Source organism: Mustela erminea, chromosome 10 (genome assembly GCF_009829155.1).
Source record: "Mustela erminea isolate mMusErm1 chromosome 10, mMusErm1.Pri, whole genome shotgun sequence".
Classification (NCBI taxonomy): domain Eukaryota; kingdom Metazoa; phylum Chordata; class Mammalia; order Carnivora; family Mustelidae; genus Mustela; species Mustela erminea.
This window is the reverse complement of record NC_045623.1, coordinates 107,906,203-107,928,353: the sequence shown is the minus strand read 5'-3', so window position 1 is coordinate 107,928,353 and position 22,151 is coordinate 107,906,203. Positions and strand designations below refer to the sequence as shown.

General features: G+C 64.6%; 1 protein-coding gene across 8 annotated transcripts in view; it reads left to right on the top strand.

Annotated features, from left to right (window-relative positions):
* Window positions 1-21,579, top strand: part of PRDM16 (PR/SET domain 16) — a 298,034-nt gene extending 276,455 nt beyond the window's left edge. For 4 of the 8 annotated variants that reach the window (XM_032303585.1, XM_032303587.1, XM_032303589.1 and 1 more), the window contains 8 exons: window positions 1,898-1,985; window positions 4,417-4,586; window positions 5,157-5,234; window positions 10,191-10,360; window positions 10,607-10,781; window positions 14,912-15,145; window positions 15,981-16,155; window positions 17,292-21,579. In XM_032303585.1, the coding sequence (XP_032159476.1) occupies window positions 1,898-1,985; window positions 4,417-4,586; window positions 5,157-5,234; window positions 10,191-10,360; window positions 10,607-10,781; window positions 14,912-15,145; window positions 15,981-16,155; window positions 17,292-17,426 (1,225 nt within the window). In that variant the 3' untranslated portion in view covers window positions 17,427-21,579. The other 4 variants (XM_032303586.1, XM_032303588.1, XM_032303591.1 and 1 more) reach the window with 3 other exon arrangements.
* Window positions 21,580-22,151: the final 572 nt, after the last annotated feature.

The following is a 22,151-nucleotide window of genomic DNA, read 5'->3' as shown; positions in this document are numbered from 1 at the left end:
CGGCCCGGTGGCAGCGCTGACAGCTGCTGGGCCTCCCAGCCTCCCCTGCGACCCCACCCGGGACCCCTCTGTGTGCCGCCGCCTTCTCCGGACAAACCCTGTCTCCTCCCAACCTTTCCTCTGTTCCCAGCGCCTGCACGTCCCCAAGGCCACCCTGGGGGGCCCCACCAGCCCCTGGAGCCACGGAGGGGGTTTCCGAAGGCCCAGCAGAGAGCAGAGTCTCTGGGGGGAGGACAAGGAGGAGGAGGTGGGGCTCTGGAGGGTTTGCACACATCAGCCCCAGCCCTGTGGTAGCCCTCCCAGGGAGGGGCCGGCTGAATCCCTCCCCTCCCCCATCTCTGGGTGGCTTAGGTGGGTGTATTAGGTGGGAGGGGTCTCGCCTCCCCATCACACAGGTCCTACGGGCCCTATGCCTCGGGCTGAGCCTTGAGGAGAGAGGGCTGTGCCCGTGGTGGGCCTTGGGAGGGAGGCCTGGTGGGGCAGGAACCGTGCCCAGCTGGGACAGGGGCCTGCGTGCAGACACACGTGCGTGTACACCCCGTGTTCAGGGAGCGCAGGAGCACGAGGCCTGCGTTCCCAAGGGGCCAGCAGCAGCCTGGTGGTGGGCGTGCAGGTGGGGAGCCCGGATCCACGAAGGTGCACGTGGGACAGAACGATACCAGCAAGACAGCCGCTGGGTGCGGCGTGGGCGGAGGAGAGGCCTGGCCAGGTCCTGCCCACTGCACTCAGCAGTGGGTCTAGGGGCCATGGGCTGAGGAGGCGATGCCTGGGCCCCAGCTTTGCCCGTAGACACCTGCAAGATGTCCGAGGGCAGGGTCGCCCCACCTCGTCCCCCTGCACACCAAGCCCATCAAGATAAACAAGAATGGGTGGCGTTTGAAGGGCTCTCCCCAGGCAAAGCTATCTGGAAGCAGGCTGGCCTCTGGAGCTAGGGCTGGGGACCCTCCCCTACTCCCGGGGGACTCCCGGGAAACCCCGCACCGTGCCCACGGGCCAGCCCCCAGATCCCATTCCCTTCACACACGTAACCCACTGTCCTCCGTCCCCCGGGTTTAGGGAACCTAACACCGCCAGGCTTCAGGGCAAGATGCCCGCCAAGCCGGCCTTCCGCACAACCAACGCTGCCTCTCCAGGAGAGGACCCCTCCCAACCTCCCCTCTCTCTCTCCCTCCAGCCAGGCTGGGGGTCCTACAGGGCTCCTCCCTGCGGGCTGTGCGGTCTTCTTGCGGCTCACGCTCCATTCCATCCCCCCACACTCCGTCCCGCCGGGCCCTGGGGGAGGCCGTGTTAGAGCGAGGCCCTGGAGCAGCCCAAAGGGAGCGGCTGGTGTAGGGCGTGCTCAGAGGGACCGTGTCTGTGTGCAGGGACATGGCCGGTGTCCCCAGACGGCGCTGTGTGACTCTCTGCCTCTGTGAGGAGACTGAGGCTGGCGTTGCCGGGAGGGATCTCAGGACCCGCCCCGGCCACTTTCTCCCCTTGCTCTGTGACGGGCGGAGTTGTCGCCAGCATTTGGAAAACATTCTAGAATCATCCTCTCCAGCTGCCCTCACGAGGGTTTAGGGAGACCCTACCTAGCCACCACAGGGAGGCCCCAGCGACCCCCCGGGGATGACAGCTGGGGAGTCTGGGGAGGCTCGCGGGGGTCCAGGCCCGGGTGAGGTGACGGGGAGCACGTGCAGGTCGCAGAAAGCACGATCAGGCAAGGACAGGCGCGCAGGCCGTGGGGCCGGCAGGTGGGCTCCGTCACGGTCACGTGGGACGTGACAGGGGAGACACGGGAATCGGGGGCCACGGAAGCAGGGGCCCCTGCCCCCTGACCAGGGGGCTCAGGAGCCACCGTCCCTGCTCAGCCCCGGGCGGCTCGGTGAGGTCCGTAACCCTCGGTGGTGTTGTCCAGCAGGGTGGAGAAGCGGAAGGTGGCGGACCCCGTGGGAGTCCTGAAGGAGAAGTACCTGCGGCCGTCTCCGCTTCTCTTCCACCCCCAGGTAAGGCCCCGGCGCCACGCCTGCTGGGCGGCCGCGCCTTGGGACCCCAGTGCTGGGTCCGTCCACTCAGGCCGCCCAGGCATGCAGGTCTCTGCGGGCGGCTGGCCCCGAGCGCCCATCCAGGCAGACCTCAGCCTCCCTGCCCATCAGAGGCCCACAGGGATTCCCCCCCGCAGCCCTTACGGGTCACCTCGAGGCCGAAGAGGGTGAGAAGGGCCAGGAAGTGTGACGACGGAGGGTAGTACTCTGCGGGGCAGGCCCAGGGGGCCCTCGGAGGTGGCCCAAGACCCCAGACCATGGGGTGCTCACCGACCACAGCGCTCACAAAGGACCGGGAGCGCGGGGACCTGAGCGCAGCAGGCATGGGAGGGGGCACGGGGGTGGGGAACAGGACAGAAGCAGATGGTTGGCCCCAAGGACAAAGGGTCTCAGGAGGTGGCAGGCAGGAGGCCCCCCCCCCCACGGCTGCGGGGCAGGCAGGGCTGACCACTAAGACTAAAGATGGGGCTCTGGGAAAGAGAACCCCCAGGTCTGGGCCGCGGCCACACACCCCACCTATAGGCACCCGTGTCCAGCCCCCCGCCTTGTCCCCACAGAGCGTAGGCACCGAGATGCCGCAGACACGGGGATGGGCTGCAGAGCCGGGCAGAGGCTCCCTGGTCCTGCCTGAGGGTCCAGCTGTGCCCCCTCCTCGGGACCCCGCCTCCTCCCCCAAGCCACCCCACTCGGGGATCCTGGGAGCCGACCTGTGGGATGCCTCCGGACCAGGCCATTGTTCTCGGTGTTTCCCACCTCGGACACGCATCCCCAGGCTGTGAAACCTGCCCCTGCCTGGGTTCACAGCTAAACTTAGTGCCTCCTATTGTTTCGCTGGGGCCGTGGGCTTTGCTTAATAACTTCCCCCGATTTTCCTCGGGTCAGGCTGGAAAAAGCCGACAAGGCCACCAGGCACATCCTGTGTTTGTGTTTGTGCGGGAGCCGGGCCGGGAGTCCCGGGGATATCAGCTGGGGCAGAGCGGGCTGGGTGGCCGGACCTGGGCGGCCTCAGGGAGACCCACCCAGGCCTAAGGAGGGGAGGCCTGGCAGGGGGCCGGCGGCCCATTGTCCCTCCTGCCCAGTCCCCCCGGCCCTGCTGCCCCTACTGCCTGCCCCTGAGACTGAGCACGGGGCGGGGGGAGGGGAGGAAGACTAGGAGGTCACCCAATTAAGTGGTCTGAGGTCAGGCCGTCACTTGGGCACGAAGACCGATGGGCTCTACGGAGCACGGGGCCGCTCCTCGTGACGTCAGCGCACGGCGGCCAGCAGGTGCCAGGCAGGACTTCGCTGGGGCCTTTGGTTTGGGAGGCCTGACACGCGTGCGCAGCCCCGGGGGACAGGGCAGGCCTGGCCCCTCAGCACTTGTGGAGCTCCAGGCAGTCTCTGTGTGGAGAGTTCCAGAACCTTCTAAGGCTGTGGCTAAGACTGAGACAGAGCCAGGTGGGCAGTGGCGCTGACACACCCGGGGTCCCCATCGTCCTGGCCGTGGAGGGGCCACTGCCAAGGTGCGAGACAGCTGCCTTCAGCCCATCAGCAGGGACAGGGTGGGCAGTGCAGGCAGGCGGCGTGTGTCTGAGGATGGCACAGGCACACCCGGGGGGACAGAGTGGAAGAGCAGCCCCTGCCCTGTCCTGGTCCCAAACCCCGAGCCCTCAGGGACAGGCACCATCTGGGGCTCTGATCACAGCTCTGCCCGCCAGGTGGAGATGGCCAGGGCCGCACCCCCGAGTGCTCCCCAAGCAAGCCCTCGGCGTCTCCAAGGCCTGGAAAGGTGGCTCCTCTGGTCCTTGTCACCACATCCCGCGCTGCGTCCTGTGAGCCTCCTGCTCTGGCAGTTCAGCTGGCAGCATCTGGCCCTGGGCTGCGGGACCCCTGGAGAACTCTGCTGGCAATCACAGCCCAGACTCACAGACACTTTTAACCCGGGAGGCAGGGAGCTGCCTTATTCCAAGAGAGACAGACAGACAGAGAAGACAAGAGCAGAACGTGATTCTGTCCGGGAGTGTCAGGCCAGCAGGATGGTGCTGGGGGGTTTCCAAATCTGGGGACTGCCACCGCGAGGCTGCCGTCTGCCCCTGCCCCACATGCCCCGGGACAGGCAGAGAGGCGAGCTGGCGAAGGCTGGTTCCGGCTCCCCCGGCCTGGGCCCTGGGCTGACACCGGGCTTCCAGGGAAGGACAGGGCAGGGCTGGACGCAGGAAGCGAGAGTGTCTGCCCGGAGGCCAAGAAGCCCCAGAGAGGGCTGGTTGCACCCCCAGCCCGGAGCCTGCACAAGCTTCTGGCCCTGGCCCAGTAGGGGACGTGCCTGGCCCCAGGGTACCCCGTGGGGGGGTCTGGGGGGTGAGGCCAGCCTGCTCAGGAGGACCCACCATCTCTCCCACTCTCCTGCTGGCAGATGTCCGCCATCGAGACCATGACAGACAAGCTGGAGAGCTTCGCGGCCATGAAGGCAGACTCGGGCAGCTCCCTGCAGCCCCTCCCCCACCACCCCTTCAACTTCCGGTCCCCGCCCCCCACGCTCTCGGACCCCATCCTCCGGAAGGGCAAGGAGCGCTACACCTGCAGGTGAGGCAGGCGTGGGGGCTGGCGGGCGGCCCCGCCCAGGCGGTCACAGGGGTCACACTCGGGCTTCCTGGGAGAACCATGACAGCCACAGCACAGCGTGGTGGCAGTCACCAGTCTGTCCACCAATGGCAGTCATTTGTGGCCCACGTGTGTGTGTGGGCCCGACATCCCCCGTCCCAGCGGGCTGTGTTCCCGTGAGCACCAGGACACGCAGCCTTAGCCTAGCCAGTTAGAACCTGGAGGGCCTGAGGCCAAGGGGGGCTGGTCCCCATTTAACCAAGGCCCCAGAGTCAGGCGAAAGCCTAGTATTGGGGAGAGGCTTGCACGGCGTCCATCCCCAGCAGCACGAGCCTGTCCTAGCGGGAGCAAGCCAGCTCAGCCGCCCTCCCGCCGCTCAAGGAAGGGGCACAGCCCCAGCAGGCCAGAGTCGGTGGAGCCCAACTGCCCCCCACCCCTGGTATGGGGCCTCGGGCCTAGACCCCAAGTCGGAGAAACCACATCAGGAAAGCATACGGGTGCTGGAGTCTAGCAGTACAACAGCCTCACGACCCCCCTGCCCCTCCACCCCAGGTACTGTGGCAAGATCTTCCCCCGATCAGCAAACCTCACGAGACACCTGAGGACACACACCGGGGAGCAGCCATACAGGTAGGAGCCGGCAGCCCTGCGTCCTGTGAGACAGGGAGGGTGGGTGGGAGCCGGCAGCCTTGTGTCATGTGGCTCCCTGGCCCCCCTCCTGACCCCACCGCCATCTGGGCCCTGGGGCCTTCTGAAGATTAGGCAAGAGGTGCCCAAGTGCACTTCCGGAAGAGTCTTGGCTGCTCCCAGAATGGGGTTCCCAGGAGCGCCTGCCCACCTGCCGCTGTCGCCTGGGGCACGGCATTCAGAGCAGCACGGGCCAAAGCCAGGGCCCAGGGTGGGCTGTTGGGGAAGCTTCACTCCACCCCTCCCTGCTCAATGCCCCGATCGCGGCCAGTGGGCCAGGGCGGGTGCCTAAGGAAGGGCAGGCAGTGCAAAAGGAGATCCGTGCAAATTCGGGTCCCAGCCCAGGGTGGCGTGTCCTGAGAGGCTCGCTTGCCAGCCCTGGACAGAAGCCGCGTGTCTGCCCCCTCCTGTCCCCTCCATGCTGGGCTTCTGCCCTCAGAGATACAGCCAGACCGCAAGTCCGCGTGGGAGCTGTCCGCCTTTCCTGTTCCCAAGCAGGGAGTCGGAGGCTCAGACCATGACTGGCGCAGAGTCAGTGCAGAGTCAGGAGCAGATCCTGCTCCTTGGTCTGGGGGCCTTTGCCAGGCAGAAGGCTGGGGTGACAGGGACCCTACCCGGGAGGGGCCTGAGAGTTGGCATTTTAAATGAGAGCCCCAGCTGGTGGTGACCAGGGGGCAAATCAGGGAAGGTGCTGGTTTAGATGCCACGACCTCACCCCAGGGTGTGTCCGGTCTGGTGAGCGGCCGTCGCTGGGAAGAAGGAGCTTGCCACGGCTTTAGGTTGGCAGCAGGAGACTCTTTCGGTCTGGCCATATGGAGTCCCCCGCTAGCCCCACACTCAGTGTGCGTCCCCGTCCCTGGGGAGGCCGGCCACGTGGGGAGCCCGCCGGAGCTGCGGTCCCATGCCCCCCCAGATGTAACAGGCGCCCCGACCGCCACAGGGCCGCGTCCTCTACAGATCTGGGCGCCCCCCGCGGGCCCCCCGCCCCCACCCCTGAAAGTGGCTTACAACTCCACAAAGGCTCGCAGAGGAAAGACGGACTTGGTCTGGCCTCCTGCCTGAAATGAGAACCGCCTTCTGCACAGTGTCGCGCGTGGGAGCCCCCAGAGGGCCGGGCTGTGTTTATAGAAGAATTTAATTACCATTGATTTCTTTCGCTCTCTCCAATCTGTGAGTTTCGGCTTGCGTAACAATAATTGCTTTGAAAGTTTGCGTTGCAAATCCTGACTTTATCTGGCTCGGGGCGGCCCTGAGACGAGGAGTGTGGTGCTTGCGACTTCTGCCATCCGGTCACTTGGGTCATTGGAAGAATTTAGATTGGAAGCAGAAAGTTCGCCCGTCATCTGCCCATCCGTCCACAGAAACGGGCCATCCCAGGGACAGGCCCCACCAAAGGGGAAAGCCCCCAGCCCCGGGGAGGCCGATTCGCCACCAGCTGCCGGCCTCTGAGCTCGGCTCCAGGCCGGCCCCACCTGTGCCTGCCACCACGTGCACGCGAGGCCCCTCGAGAGCTGGCTGTAGGGTGACAGACCGGACAACCCGGACACTCTTCCTTTTCCTCCTTGCCTGAGATTATCTGAAATCGCTTAAATGTCTTCCAAAGCCCCGACTCCAGGCGAGAAAGACCCATGTGACCGATGGTTTGCTTGCTGGAGAGAAGGTCGACTCTCCTGCCAGGCCCAGTGTCCTCGGCTAACGGCTTCTCCAGCTTAGAGATCCTGGCCTCAGGCTGAGAGACACGGTGCGGCTGAACACTCAGTCCCTAACGCGGGGGCAGGGAGGGCTCGTTACGATGTGAGCTGGACGGACAGAAGACCGGCCTCGGCAATGAGGGGGCGGCTTCCCGCCTCCTTCCTGGAGGCCACGCCCGGGGTCCCTCCGGGACGCTCCTTGGCAGGGCTGTGGCCGCGCTCTGGACACGTGCCTTTGCGGGCTGGCGTCCGTGCTCCTGCGGGACGTGAGGTTCTGACTTGGGGACGCACGACTCTCCCTCTTCAGCTCGTTTCCTCCCCGTGAGCGAGGCCCCATTCCCCTTCCTCTGGTGGCCCAAACCTGTCCCCCTGCTTTTCTAGCTCTGGTTTTCAGCGCTGGATTTCAAAAATGTCTTTTCTTCCCTCGCCCCGCACTCCCTGGGACAGCTGGTGTGGCCCGGCTGGGTCCCGGGGAGGACGCTGCGCCCTCCCCCGCCCAGTGCTGGCCACCCCCCCCCCCGCTGTCTTTCCTAGGGGTGCGGGGGGTGCCTCGGTCACTACAAGGTCCTCTCAAGGCCCTCAGCTGCCAGCGCGGCCGGCCACTCCCCGTCGCAGAGACCGCAGTGCCGTGCCGTTTCTCGCAGCGAGGCCATAAATTTCCCTGGCCGCCTGTCAGCGTATTTACGACGCAAATCCCAGCTGCTCTGAGAACTCGGCTCCCGGAAGCCCGGGCTCACTGCTCCGCTGAGTCTCAAATGGGCTTCTTGGTCTGGACCATTGATTTAGATCAGAACCGGGAGAGGGCCACACTCCCGTCTCTGTGGGAGCAAACTGAACGTGCGGCTCCCCCTGCCCCCTCCAGCCCCACGGAGATTGGAAAGAGAACCCTGTTTCTGGTCACAGGAAACAACCCTGTGCAACCCCGTCTTCTACTCGGGCCTCCGACCGTTCGGGGACCGTGCAGCACTGTTAGGGGGAACCTGTCAAAACCCTGCTGGCTTCCCGAAGAAACATGGCAGGGGCTGCTGTGCGCCGGTGGGCCTGAGCCCACGTGTAGACGGGCCCTGGGGAGGCCCGTTCCCTGGACAAGGGGCGAGCACCCAGACCGGCTTGGCCTTGCACTTGGTCCTTCCTGAGCGATCGCCGTGAGGGGCAGGACGGTCATCTGGGAGCCTGACACCACGGGGGGCAAGGATCCGTCCATGACGGAGCGAGACGGTGTGTCCTGGGACCTGACAGCCCTTCTTTCTGGCCCCTCGTGTGGGGCAGCACCGGCTGCCAGGTTAGCCCGACACCGCTGACCCCACCGCATGGAGGCTTCCTGGACGGCGGTGCTCGCTGGGTCTGAGAACGTCAGGAGACGTGGGAAGAAAGGCCGTGACCAAAGCCCCAGGCTCCAGGGGCTGGAAGCAGCTTAACCAGGCCCACTCGGAGCGGGGCCGAGCACAGGTGTGCAGGGGCTGAGCACACAGAAGGCAGAGGGTCGCTCGGGAGGAGGACGGGGGCGCTGGCCCAGGCCACTTCTGACAAAATCTCAGACGCTCCTGGGAGGAAGCCGGAGTCAGCAAGGCCGCAGCCAAGGAGCTCCGGAAACCGAATGAGAGAGTGGGAGACCCGGGGCCCCTCTAGCAGGGGCCTCTCTGTTCTCTGTGGGTCCATCGTCAGCCCCCCGGGGGAATGAGGCCGGACGTCCGCCTCCCCAGACAGTTTCACAAAGCTGCCCCTGGGGGATGAGAACGCTCAGCTCCCGGCCCAGCGCTTACAGCCCTGGAGGCTCCGCGCCCGTGGAGACCTACCTCCTCCTGCCTCGGCGGCCCCGGGGTGCACCGTGACTGTCCAGACTGCCCTCGCAGGGGTCACAGGGCAGCGCCACGAAGGCCCGCCTCACACAGGCCTGCTGGCCCGGCCAGACTCTGCCCTCCGGCAGGGCTGGGGACCCAGGGCGTGAGGCCTGGGTTCTGCACTGCAGTGATCCGGCCGATCGGGCCGGGGCCTGGGGGGGAGACTCCCCACCACCGGGTCAGGACCGGTCCCTGGCACCTTCCAAGCCGCACCCCGACGCGTGTGCCGTGCGGGGACCTGCTCTAGCCTCCTGTCCGGTTGCAGGAGCGTGTTTGGGCCCCTGACGGCCGGTGAAGGCGCGGGCGAGGGCTGAAGCCCAGATACGCGCACAACACGCGCGCGCATGCGCACATCAGCACACCTGGGTGCCCCGGGCACAGCGGAGGCCGCCGCAGGAGCCCCGGGAGCCGCTCCGGGAGGCCGCGGGGCCTCGGCTCCGAGTTCCGCCACCAGGAGGCGCTGGCGCCCGGCGAGGCCCCGCGGGCCCCGGGCTGCGCAGACCCGGGCTGGGGCTCCCCGCCCCCCGCCGCAGACCCGCGCTCTCCGGCTCTGGCTTCTTGGTGCGGCTGGGTCCCCGCACCGAGGCCGGCCTCCCTGTCCCGCCGGGGCTGCCGTGAGGGCCGCACCCCCGCGAGGCCCACCCCCAGCGGGCGCGGCTGGCGTCGCAGCTGTTCCGTGGACACGACCCAAGCCGCTGGCGAACAAGCGTCTTCTTCAAATTCCCCGAGCGCGCGGGCTGGCGGTCACCTTCCAGACGGAGCGCAGGAACGACGGGCTCCAGGCGCGCGGGCTGTGGTCATCCGTCGTCCTTGGAACAGCCGCGGCCTGATGGGTGGCCAGGCGGGGTGCCCCGCACCACCTTCCGGGGAGTTCCGGCGCTGAAGCCGGCCTGCGCAGCCCCCGAACCCTCCCATGAGTTGGCCAGCTGCGGCTGGAGGACCCGCTGAAAGGTCCCAGGCAGCTGCCCCCAAGCAGGGTCAAGGAGGAACATGACCGGCAGCAGGTCCCCTCCTTGGGGGCGGTGGGCGCCGGACGCTCCCGAGGGTCTTTCCATGGTGCATGGCCGCCCCCTTGAGGCCGCTGGGGGCATGTGTCCTCGGACAGGGCCTCGGAGGTGGACCCAGACGCAGAGGCGGGAGACTGCAGGCGGGGAGGGTCCCCTGCAGCACCACGGGTCTCCCTCACGTCAGTGGGCGGAGGACGCTTCTTCCTGCCACTGCGGGCTTGGTGGGCTCAGCCTGCCGCCCTGGGACAGCAGCGCCCTGGGAAACGGGGTGGGGGGCGCCGGGGTCTCCGCCAGGCTGCGAGTGGGGGCTCAGCCCTCAGGGCAGGGTCCGGGCTGCTCTGAGACGCGTGTGTTCTCCAGGTGTAAGTACTGTGACCGCTCCTTCAGCATCTCCTCCAACCTCCAGCGGCACGTGCGCAACATTCACAACAAGGAGAAGCCCTTCCGGTGCCACCTGTGCAACCGCTGCTTCGGGCAGCAGACCAACCTCGACCGGCACCTCAAGAAGCACGAGCACGAGCACGCCCCAGGTGCGGCCGGCAGCCAGACGCTGCAGTGGGGCTGGGGGGGAGACCAGGAGCTAGTCGGGAAGAGACACAGGAGAGGGGACCAGAGAGGGGGAGGGGGAAGACGGGCGGGGATGGGGAGACAGGGGACTGTAGGGGACGCCAGAGGAGGCAAGGGGAAAGGGGGGGGGAAGGGGGGAGGCCCAGGGGAGGGGAGGGGGGAAGAGGGAAGCGGGGAATGCCCCTGCTCTGATGCTGCCCCCCCCACAGTGAGCCAGCACTCCGGGGTCCTCACGAACCACCTAGGGACCAGTGCCTCCTCCCCCACCTCCGAGTCCGACAACCACGCACTTTTAGACGAGAAAGAAGACTCCTATTTCTCTGAAATCAGAAACTTTATTGCCAACAGTGAGATGAACCAAGCATCAACACGAACCGACAAACGGTAAGAAATCGATTCCGGACCCTGAGAAGGCCTAGATCCAGAGCCCACCTGTGTGGCCACACCCAGAGGGGCACCTCTGCCAGCACCGGCCCCCAGGGCGCCCCCAGACGGGGCCGGGGCCACGGCAACAGGGAGACTGATGGGCATCCATTCTGTCCCCTGCTCTGCCACCTGCAAGTGGCCCGGGGGAGGGGGACAGCACTTCAGCAAGTACTGCCCCTACCCCCCCACCCCCCCCTTGGAGTCTGGGTCTGGACAGGCGAGCAGAGTAAACGTCCTGACCGATGACAGGTGTGGTGCGCTCGGTGCCGCACCAGTGTTGGCCTGGTTTGGCGCGGGCGTCAGCGCTGTGGGCGGCAACGTGCGGACCGGGCGAGGGCTCCCGCCGTGAACCCTGCTGCGGTCTGAGAGTCCAGACAATGTCCATTTAACCCGAGGCACTGAAGGTGTCCCAACAGGAGTGTCACACACACAGGTGCACACGAGACCGCACAGGCATGCACACGTGTACATACATGCAACGTGTGCGAGAAGCCACAGGCACGCACACATGTGCACACACACACCTGCACTCACACACGTGTGTGCACGAAACCACACGTGTGCACACAGGTGTACACTGGCGCATGCGTGTGTGTGTGCAAATCCACATGTGTGCACACGCATGCACACGTATACACACATGAAACCGCGCCTGCGTATACACTGTGCGCATGAGCACTCACAATGCACACACACGCACGTACACACACGCACACGGACACACGCACGGAGACATGAAAATGGCAGAATTCACATTCAGGACGTAGAAGGTATCCTGCACAACCCTGGATCCCAGGGCTCAGCCAGGGAGGGGCATTTCCTCTGGGGTCCCGTGGGGGAGGGTGCCTCAGACCCCTCAGGAAGACATTCTCTTGGGCGAGCACGGGTGCCAGGCCGGGCGGCAGAAAACCAGAGGCTCTCCAAACAGCAAGAAGCCTTGGGGAGCAATCGCCTAATTCTGCAGCAGAAAACTGAGCCCAGAGAAGGTGGTGGGCCCGGCTCCAGCCATCAAGCCAGGCCCAGAACCTAACAGCCAGAGCCCAGCCCTTACACGGGTCTGTGCACTGCGCCCCGCCCCCCGGCCCCACCCGGCCGGCTCCATGCCCAGCCACCTCCAGCGAGGGAAGAGGGGTCTCAGCACTCCCAGCTCCCTCCAGGACAGACCGTGTCTTCGGTACTCCTAGGGGATAGGGCGGGGCACGGGGAAGGCTTGTTGAATTTATAAATGAACGTAGCTCTTGGACTTTGTCTGAGACCGTCACATCCTATGTCATGCCCCCCCCCACCCCGGAAGGTGATCTTACCTGCCGGTCAGGTAGGGCCTGGGGTGGGCTCCAAGGAGGATGTGGTGGGAGAGGCTGGCTGTGGGCTACTTCCCAGAGCCTGAGCCCCGCTCAGCAGTGGGGATTCTGGTCCGGGTGCCACCTTGCCTGCTCTGCTGTGGACAGAGCACCCCGTCCATCCGAAGCTGCCGGCGTGCATGCGATGGTGTCACGGGAACCTAGATCCCTGCCCCTCGGGGGAGGCATGGAGCCTGGGTTCAGAGAAAGTCACAGATGTGAAGACCCGGGTGCTAGGCCTTATCAGAGCCCTGCAGACGGGCAACGAGACACAACCAGGCTGTTGAACACCATCCTTTGAACTGAGACTCTGCATCCAGGATAGAGGCCAGTGAAGAACCTATAAGCATTTGCAAACGGTGTCCCCCCGGGAGCACGATCCTCCGGGAGCACCAGCGAGGCCCTCACGCTCATGCCCGGATGGCAGGCCCAGCTCTCAGCTGTGAGGAAGAGGAGGCCTCTCCAGGAGACCCGCTAGGACAGAGGGAAGAGGAGACGGCCCCACCTGACCTTCGCCGCGGAGCATCTCACTGGGGCTTTCCCCACAGTCCCTGGTGGTGGTTCAGACAGGAGACCGGTCCCAGATCCCTCCGGAAGCCCCAGGGCAGAGCTGGCCACAAACCCAGGCCCTCGGATGGCCTGTCCTGCTGAGGCCTTGTCCTGGGTGCTGGGGAGCCTCCAGGCTGCGGTCAGGAGGGAGAACCGCGGTCACAGGTGACACAGATCCATCAGTCTGTGTGAAGTGGTGAGACGTTTGGGGCCAATGCCGACCTTATTCAGTTTCCCTCTCAATCAGTTTCCTTCTGTCAACCATCAAGGACAATTTAGGGACAGGCAGGCTTCCTGGTCCTATAACCCCTTTAATGTCTGGGCTGAATTTTGTCCCCCACCAAATCCTAATCCCTAGTACATCAGAACGGGGCCTTATTTGAAAAAAGGGTCTTTAGGGATGTAGTTGGATAGGACGAGGTCATCGGGGTGGCCCTCACCCCCACACGGTGTCCTAAGGGGAGAGCGGGACACCGGGCACATGCAGGGAAGCACGGGAAGGTGACACAGAGCTGGGGCCATGGGAGAAGCCTGTCCTGAGGGGCGCCGAGGACCACCAGCCCGGGCCAGCGGCTGCGGCCTCCGGAGGAAGCAGGCCCGCCGGCGCCTGGCTCTCGGACTCCAGCCTCCGGATCCCGATTCAGGAAGAGACGGGTTCCTGGGGTTGACGCTCCGGCCCGGTGCGGGGTCCCCGTGGCCCCAGGACGTCACGTGCTGCAGGAGGCTGTTTGGAGGACAGCAGTGCAAGTGCTCTCTCTGCCTGAAGCTGCTGCCAGCCTGCCCGGCCCCCCCACCCCGCCCCTGCCGCCCCTCCCCCGGCACCCCTGCTTGATGCAGGCCTCCTGCCGGTGGGAGATGGGCCGTGGGGGCCGCGCTCCCTGCTCCCGGAAGGGCTCGTACGTAGATCCGCACAGTGCCCTTGGGTTCGATTAAACCTGCAGGGGGCTGCCTGGGGAACATAACCCGTGTCCTGGCCCCCAAGTCACCCACCTGTGCTGTTTGTCTCATCTGCGACACAGGGGTGTCCCCATGTCACCATGAGGGCACGGGCCCTGGCCTGCAAGTCACCCAGTGGAAAGCCAGAGAGGGGCAGCTCCCTGGTCCCGGCCCAAGCCACTGGGCTCCAGGGCCCTTGGTGGTGGACAGACATGTTCCAGCGACAGCACAGGGGACCCCTGAGGAGGGAAGCGTCAGGCGGGGCTCTGCCCATCTGGGACGGCAGGTCACCTGTCCACGTCTTGTATTTGCTCTGCAAAAGGCAAGGAGGGAAGACCAGGATGGCTGAGGGCCTGGCCCCCAGGGGCGTCCGTGGGCGGCCCGTCTGCCCAGCCACTAGATCTGGAGGCCAGAGCTCACTCGGAAAGGCTCCCCGCTCTGCCTCGACGCCGAGAGCGGGACTCCTGTCTCCCCCGACAGCCGCGGACAGATGTCTGTGGGCCGTGCGAGGTCAGGAGAACGGGTGCCCAGATGTGGGCTCAGGAGGTGTGCGCCCGCCCTCCCTGCCCCCCTCCTGCGTGCTGCACTCCTGCACCCCTGCCAGGTGGCCCTCGGGCGAGCGGCATTTCCTGGAGGAACAAGAAGGCTCGCCCTCGCTCAGCCTGGACTCTTGCCTTTTAAAAACAAGGATCCAGAGTGGAAAAGTCTTGGCCAGCTGGGGTGACCCCGAGGGAAATGAGGTGGGGCCTGGCCTACAGGACAGAAGCCACCAGTCTCTGAAGCAGACCCTTCTGGGCAGGGCCCCCCGGCTGACAGCGGCCCAGGGTGCCAGACCTCCCAGCTAGAGAAGGGACCCGTCGCTCTGGGTGGCCAGCGTCCCTACGTCTTCTTGGCTGGCCAGGAGGAGTGAGCAAGGGTCAATCAGCAAACCTCCCCACGGACACCCCTTGTGCAGTGCCCAACCCCAGCTCCAGCTCCCTGACTCCCTCCCTACCTGACTGGCACTGGCTTCCTCCCCAACACACACACCCGGGATCCCTGGTGGCCGGTGTCCCCTCTGGCATCGCAGGAGGCCTGCTGCTGAGGCGCCTCCCTGCCGCGCCCTCAGGGACGCCCTTCTCTCCTCGGCCCACTTCATGGGGCGGCGGCCAAGGCCGCGACCAGGAGCGCAGACTCTCTTCACAGAGGGTGAGGGAGGAGCCGGCTGGAGCCCGGTCGAGGCCTTTCCGGGTCCGAGACCAACTCCCTTCCCTGTCGCTTCAGGCCGGAGGCCCAGGACCTGGACGGCGGCTCCCAGTGCCCAGGCCTGGCCAGCGGGAAGCCGGAGGACGTGGAGGAGGAGGAGGAGGAAGAGGAGGAGGAGGACGATGACAGTCTGGCGGGGAAGTCGCAGGGTGACCCCGTGTCCCCCACGCCGGAGCCCCAGGGCGCCTACGAGGACGAGGAGGACGAGGAGCCGCCCACCTCCCTGGCCGTGGGCTTCGAGCACACACGAAGGTGGGGACCGGCCCTCCGTGGGGGCGGGGCCTGGGCAGCCTCACGGGCTGGCGCCCCAGCGTCCGGAGGGCGGCCTCACCCTCAAGCCACCCAGGACCCCACCATCCCCCGCGCGCTCACCCCCATTCCCAGCCGGCATCTCCACCGCGGGAGGGGGGCCCTCTGCACGCAGGCCTAGGTGAGCCCCGGCCTGAGGAAGGGGGTCAGGGCCCTGCCCACCTCCCAGAGGCTCCCTCACTAGCCGAGGCCTGGAGGCAGAGTGTGGGAGGGAGAGGCGGGCGCTGCGAGGGGGCGGGTCCGGCCGCCCCACTGTCTCTGGTGGTGGGCCCGGGCAGTGACGTCCGGCCCCGAGCCAGGCTGTGCTGAGCAGGGGCTGAGGACAGCTTGGATGCGGCCAGCTGGGGCCCTTACCCGCACGGCCCGACTGCCCCCCCGCCTACATCGGGCACCAAGGGGTGCCCCCGCGTTCCAGACCCTCCTGGGGAGAGCCCTGCAGATCCAGGAGGCCTGAGCTCCAGGGAGGCCAATCACCCTTGGCCCAGGGTTCCTGGGAGTCCCGGCCCCTCCCGAGCCGTCCTCCGCTCCCTGAGACCTGGGCGCCCCGCCTGCTGCTTGCGACGTGTGTGCACGTACTCACCACCCTCCACGCCCCTCTGTCGTCCCTCTCTTGCATCCGTGTGGCTTCCGTCCAGGTGTCCGTGTGTCTGTGTGTCCGTGTCCTTGTGCATGTGGCTCGTGGAGATGCCGGGGCGTGCATGCCGGCACGGAGCCCGCCGTGGGGCGTCAGAGGCCCGACCGGCTGACACCAGGCCCCTCTCCCCGGTCATTGGCGCAGGTGTGCCCAGGAGCGGCCAGGCGGTCTGTTGGCTTTGGAGCCGATGCCGACTTTTGGGAAGGGGCTGGACCTCCGCAGAGCAGCTGAGGAAGCATTTGAAGTTAAAGATGTGCTTAATGCCACACTAGGTTCTGAGGCCCTAAAGCAGACACTGTACAGGCAGGCTAAGAACCAGGTAGGTACCCAGAAGAGCCCCCCGCCCCAGCACCCCCAGGCTGGTGGTGGTGGCTGGTGCCTGGGGCACAGCAGGACCACGGTCCCCGGGCCCATTGCATCAGCTAGAGAGACAACCAAGTGACCGCTACTTCCCTGCAAGCAGGGGTGGGGCAGGGAGAGACAGGCCGGCGAATGTGAGCCGGGTGCTCACGGGCGTGGGTCACTGTGCTCTCGTCCCCCGTGGCAGGCGTCCATGGGCAGCTGTCCAGCCTGGAAGCTGTGCGGACCTCCCTCCCTCTCTGATTCGAGCAGGCCTGGCAGTGGCCCAGGCTTCTCTTAAAGGTAGCTGTCCTCCCGCGGTCACTAATTCCCACCTGGAGCTGTGACAGGGTCAGCGAGAGCACAGGCGGGCCTCGACCCCATTCCTTAGAGCAAGTGGCCACAGGGCCCTGCTTCCGGCTTCCATCCATTTGGAGGGGCAGGGTCTCAGGTCAGCCCACCCCAAGTCTCAGCGAAAACCGTCTGCGTGTCTGTCTTTGTCTTTTACTAATCCTGTCCCCAGTGTAAGCCTGGGTGGGAGGAGGGTTGGCCTTTCCCGCACCCTGCTCTGCTCTGAGTGGAGCCCCAGGTCCCATGGCCTCGTGCCCCGTGGCTCCACGGAGTAGCCATGCTCCCTCCTCTGGGCCCAGCTCAGACGGGCCATGCATCCGCTTCCCCAGGTAGCTGTGTGCTGTCCCCACAGCTGTCCAGACGGGCAACCCCCAGGCCCACCAGACAGGGATGGCCTCTTAGAGACGACCAGGATTCCTGGGGCCCTTGCAAAAGTGGGGGAGGGGCAGAGAGGTGAATGCAAGGGAAGCAGCAGGGGAGACCCCGTGCATGGAGGCCAGGACCACAGCACCTCGTCCCTCTGCACGGGAGCCCAGCTGACCTGCGCACAGTCCCCAGCCCCAGCACCTACCACATCTTCCTCTTCTGGGCCCTAGGGGAGACTCTGGCCTTTCCCCTCCAGTCTGGATCTGGGCAAGACTGAGCCCAGCCTGAGGCAGTGGGGGGGCCAGGAAGGGCCAGCCTAGGATCTCAGAACCCCAGCTCACCTGTCTGTCGTGTGTGTGTGTGTGTGTGTGTGTGTGTGTGTGTCTTCTCCCCGGCCAGGCGTATGCAATGATGCTGTCCCTTTCCGAGGACGCTCCTCTCCACGCCTCCTCCCAGAGCCCTCTGGATGCTTGGTTGAACATCACAGGAGCCACGCCGGAGTCTGGAGCCTTTAACCCCATCAACCACCTCTGACGGGCCCAGGAGGGCCCGGGGTCAGAGTCCAGGAAGGGCCTCCTCAGGGCCCCATCGTCCCTACAGACATCCCAGCTGCGGACAATGGAGAAGGGAGCCTCGGGGAGCAGCGTGGCCTGGGCCAGAGAGAACCCCTCCCCGTCACCTGCGTCGACCAGTCCTCAGTGTCCGTCCCCCCTACACACACCACGGCTCAGCTCGAACTTTTCCAATGACAACTCAGAACCCAGGAGTCCCTGAGCCGTCCTGGAGGCCCACCGTCCAAGAATTGGTCTTAAGAACAGCGTTCCGGAAGGGTACAGCGCAAGGCCAGCCCGGCAGCGGCCTCGCAGGACCGACCCCGTGGGTGAGGGCAGGGTTTGAACCCCAGACTGAACGAAGACAGCGGCCCCGAGGGCACCCGCGCGGTGTCTCAGGAAGGACCAGACAGACGCGGATGTGCTCTTCAAAGGGAGATCGCCCAGACGATTTTTTTATAATGAGAATTACAGGAGTAACCCTTTTGGTAATCTTATTGACGACAGAGTCTATTTAAGCATGTGGTTTTAAAAATAGACAGTATTTTTAAAAAAAAAAAAAAAAAAAGATCGAAAGATGACTTGCAAATTGTTTTTTAAAAGTAATTTTGCATTGCTTTGAAATCTCTGCTTCTTTGCAAACCTGAACCTGCCCAGAAACTGTACTGTGTCCGGGCGTGTTCTTTATACTGTAGGTAACGGAGACGGTTTCTATCCCTGACCATATTTGTAAAGCCAACGGGATCCTGGGTGTCCCCACACAGAACGGTGGGGCCTGGGGTCCCCGCCTGTGAGCAGTTTCAAACTGTCCGGTGGAATTCTTAGACACGGTGTCCTGGGCTGGCCCAAGGCTGTGAGAGAGGCCTGTCGCCCGTGTCCCACGTGTGCGGCATGGGATTCATGCTTGTGGCCCCCGCCAAGACCCCCCAATTTTATGGGGGAGATGTGAGAACGCTGACTCGGGTCCCCCGAGCAGAGATGGCCCGGGCTCCCGATGCTTCTCCCAGCAGGGTCCGCACATCAGCCACACCCCTGCGGCCCACCACGGCCGCTCTGGGTCTCCAGCCCCCACCACCCACCCCCGTCAGACGGACAAGGGGAAGGAAGCAGGCGTCCCCCTCCAACCCGTGGCCTCCGTGGCGTGTGCACTGCGGCTCCCCTGCCCCAGGCTGCCAGGCTGTCTGCCTGTGTGAGACCCCGGCTCAGGGACACGAGGGCCACCTCCACTCCTTGGCGGGCCAGACCAGCTCCAGACCGCAGGGCCCGGCCGGACGGCACCTGCTTGGGCCGGGTCTGACTCTCCGTGCAGATGGGCTTTAAATTATTCCCATAGGGGCCAATTTCAAATCATAATTTTTTTTCCCTGATGGAATTTACCTTAATCTGTATATAACTTGTAATTTTTTCTAATTCATTTCTTTTCTTATTTTATTTCTTCCTTAACAGTATTTTGGCATTAGACATTCTTATTGTGAAGAAATGATGTTAATATAAGTATCTAGTGAGGGACCAAAACCGTGTATAAGGTCGTGTGTCGTGTGATCGAGAACCAGGGAGTGGGGAGGTTTTTACTGTGCCAAATACCCCCGCGCCCCCAACGGATCCTGCTGCCCGTTTCCAGACAATCACGTGTTTTTGTTGAATTAGAGTTTCAGTTACGTTCACATTTAAGACAAGTGTTCTATTTATTTCTTTTATTGTTTGGAAGGAAAAACAAGGAGTGTCCCAACAGGAGGAGAAAAAGGTCGTCCAAGTTGCCCTTAAAAAAGAATGTAGATGCAGGCGGTAGGGGTGCGGGGCGTGGGGCAGCGGGGCACGGGGCGCGGGGGGCCGGGCTGGGTCGGCGCGCGAGCCCTGGGCGCTGGCCCCGGGGCGGCCGCCGGGTCGGAGCCGCTGTGTGCCCAGCCCGGCCGCCCAAGGCCTGCCACAGTCGTGTGCTTCCGCGTGGGGGGGCCTGCGGCGGGGGTCCCCGAGGCCGCCGCACGGCCGCAGGCCCCTGGGGAAGGGGTCCACCTGCTCCCGGCCCATGGGAGGCGGCGAGACCGCGCCCGCAGGCCGGCGGGGTGCCCTGCGCGAGGAAGGGCGGACGAGCCCCGGGGCCGCAGCTCCGAAAACACACCCGCCCCCCCCCCACATGCATCACCTCTGCCTGGCTCGCCAGGCGCGGTGTGGGAGTTCCACGACCCCTCCCTCCAGGTGGGACCCCTTTGCAGAGTCAACCTCAGATACCAATGCCCATTTCTGTAAACCCAAATTATATTTCTTCTGCTAAAGAATAAGGCGTGTGCTTTTTTTTGCGATTTGACGGTCTCTGCCTGAAATAGGAACTCTGGTCGGGTGGAGACCCGAGTGTCTGTTCTCCGCGGTCCCAGATCCGAGATGTGGCCGTGGCCACCCGCTCTGGTCTGCTCCGCAGGCTCTGGCCATCCGTCACATGTGGCCAGCCGTGGCCGCATCTTCTCTGTCCCTGCTTCCCAGAGCCCCACCTGCTCGTCTCCAGCCCTTAATCCTGTCCTCCCGGAAGCGATGGGAGTCAGCCCCGTTTCTCCTAAACGTTCAGCCCCTCGGGCCCCAGCACTCGGCAGATTTGGGGAGGTCTGTCCTTGGACCCCTGACAAAGGGAGCACTTCGTCCCCACCCTGGTGCCTCTCCTGCCCCCGACGACAGTGAGCTGCCCTCCCTACTCTTCTCTGTCCCAGGGCTTCTGCACCAGCCTGGATCGTGGGGGCCAGGGGGCTGGGCGGCCAGAATTCTGAGAATTCTGGAGCTCGGCTGCAGCAGGGCGACAGCCTGGCTGACCCCTGTGTGCGTGGGTGGTGGCCAGGGTCAGACCTATCAACCGGGGGCCCCCCTGGGCCAGGGTCCTTCCATCCGGCATCCACGGTGTTCCTCCTTTGGACCTTTGACCTCCCCAAATGGAAACTCAAATGGAAGGCTCCCAGCTCTCCCCTCCCCTGCCCCTCAGAGCCCGACCCCCAACGGACTGACACCATCCCCCCTGCTGCTCTCATTCCTGGGACAACTGGGTAGGACGCACGGAGCTGCCGACCCTCTGGCCAGCCAGACCCTCCGTGAGTGGGACCCAGAGATCCCCTGTTTGGAACCGAGGGGTGCGTGTTCCTCCAGCTGGCCTGGGACCCTGCATGTGGATCAGTGGACAGGCTGAGCCCACGTGACCTTCCTGTTGAAGCCCAGCACCTCCGTGGCCCAAGACTGACCCCAGAAACTCGCAGGCCCTCGGCCTCCCCTGTCCTAGCTGCTGCTTCACTGAGCGCCCGCCCGAACCCACGTCACCGTCGGGAGCCTTGCAGCCTCAAAGCACTGGATTGTGGCCCCCAGGCCCCCTTCCCAGATCCCCTGCCCCTCAGCCCCGTCCCCCTGCCCACGTGACTGAGATCTACTGAGCTGTATTCACTGTGTTGTCCTCGGGGAGGGGCGAGGGCGCGGCACCACCCAGGAGAGCCGGGCACCTTGCGTCCCCCCCCGGCTGGGTTCGCGAGGCCGCGGCCGCTCCCGGTCGGTGCAGGTCAGCCGGGTTTCAGAAGCCATGAACCTTCCCCGCAGCAGCGAGCGATACTGTGACAAGACATTCCCGCGTGACTGCAGGAGCGCCCTCTCCTGCTCGCGTTCCGGGCCGTTCCGTTCTTCCTTCCCGCCGATTCGGACGGAACGCCGCTTTTGGAAAAAACTAAATAAAAACAAAAGGCAGCTTGAGTTTTTCCAAATGTGCAATTCACTTGTGAGCAACGTGATTCCGGAGGTTTCTATCGGTGTGTCTTATATCGTGGACGCTCCCGCCGCGAGGGAGGCTGAGCCCCGTGGCGCCGCGCGTCACGCCAGGTGTCCCCCTGCCGGCGAGAGCCCGCGCCTGTGCGGCCGCGTCGCCCTCTTGCCAATGTTGCAGGACAGACTTGGTTCAGTTTGTTTTCATTGTTTGGGTTTGTTTTGGTTTTGTTTTTGTTTTTGTTTTAGAACTGTATAGTGTTGAAAAAGAAATCAAATGTAAATGTCAGGTTTTCATATAATGTTTAAAAAAAAAAAACCATTGAGAAGGAGGCCGGTGTATGTCCCACGTCCCCCGATTGTAAATTGCTTCTGTTCTAAGTAAACTGTGCATGACTCGTGTTTAGCGGTCATTATCGTGTCTGTTCGTGAGATTTTTATGAAAAGGAAAATTCAGTAGAGGCACCTGTCAAATATGTGACTAGGGTCTATGCCCTCCAGACAAGGAGCTCGGAGCTGCTCGGGCAACAAGCGCGGCCCGGGAGCGACGTGGGCATCGCTGAAGGGAAGGACCAGGGCGAGCTGCCCGGGGTAGGACGTCACCCACGTGACTCCGCAGACTGCTTTGATCCCGTGATAAAGACAGACGTGCCTGTGCAGAGAAGCTCTGTAAGACAAAGCCTGGGCCAGCTGATTGGAGGCGAGCGCTGTAGGGTGGACTGTACACCAAATGTAACCTTTCCGATGCGACAGTGAGTTTATACATGAGATCGGTATGCAATAAATCTGTGTGCTTTTCTACGTCTCGCCCCCGCTCCGAGCGTCACTGAGGGAGAACGGAGGCCCCCCAGGGCCGAGGGAAGGGCCTGGGCTCGGAGCGCGGCCAGCGGCAAGGCTCGGCAGCGTGGGTCGAGGGTCCCCAGGGACAGGCTGTGAGACGTGCCTAGCCATCACCCCAAAACTGCCCCAGGCCAGGGACCCTTGC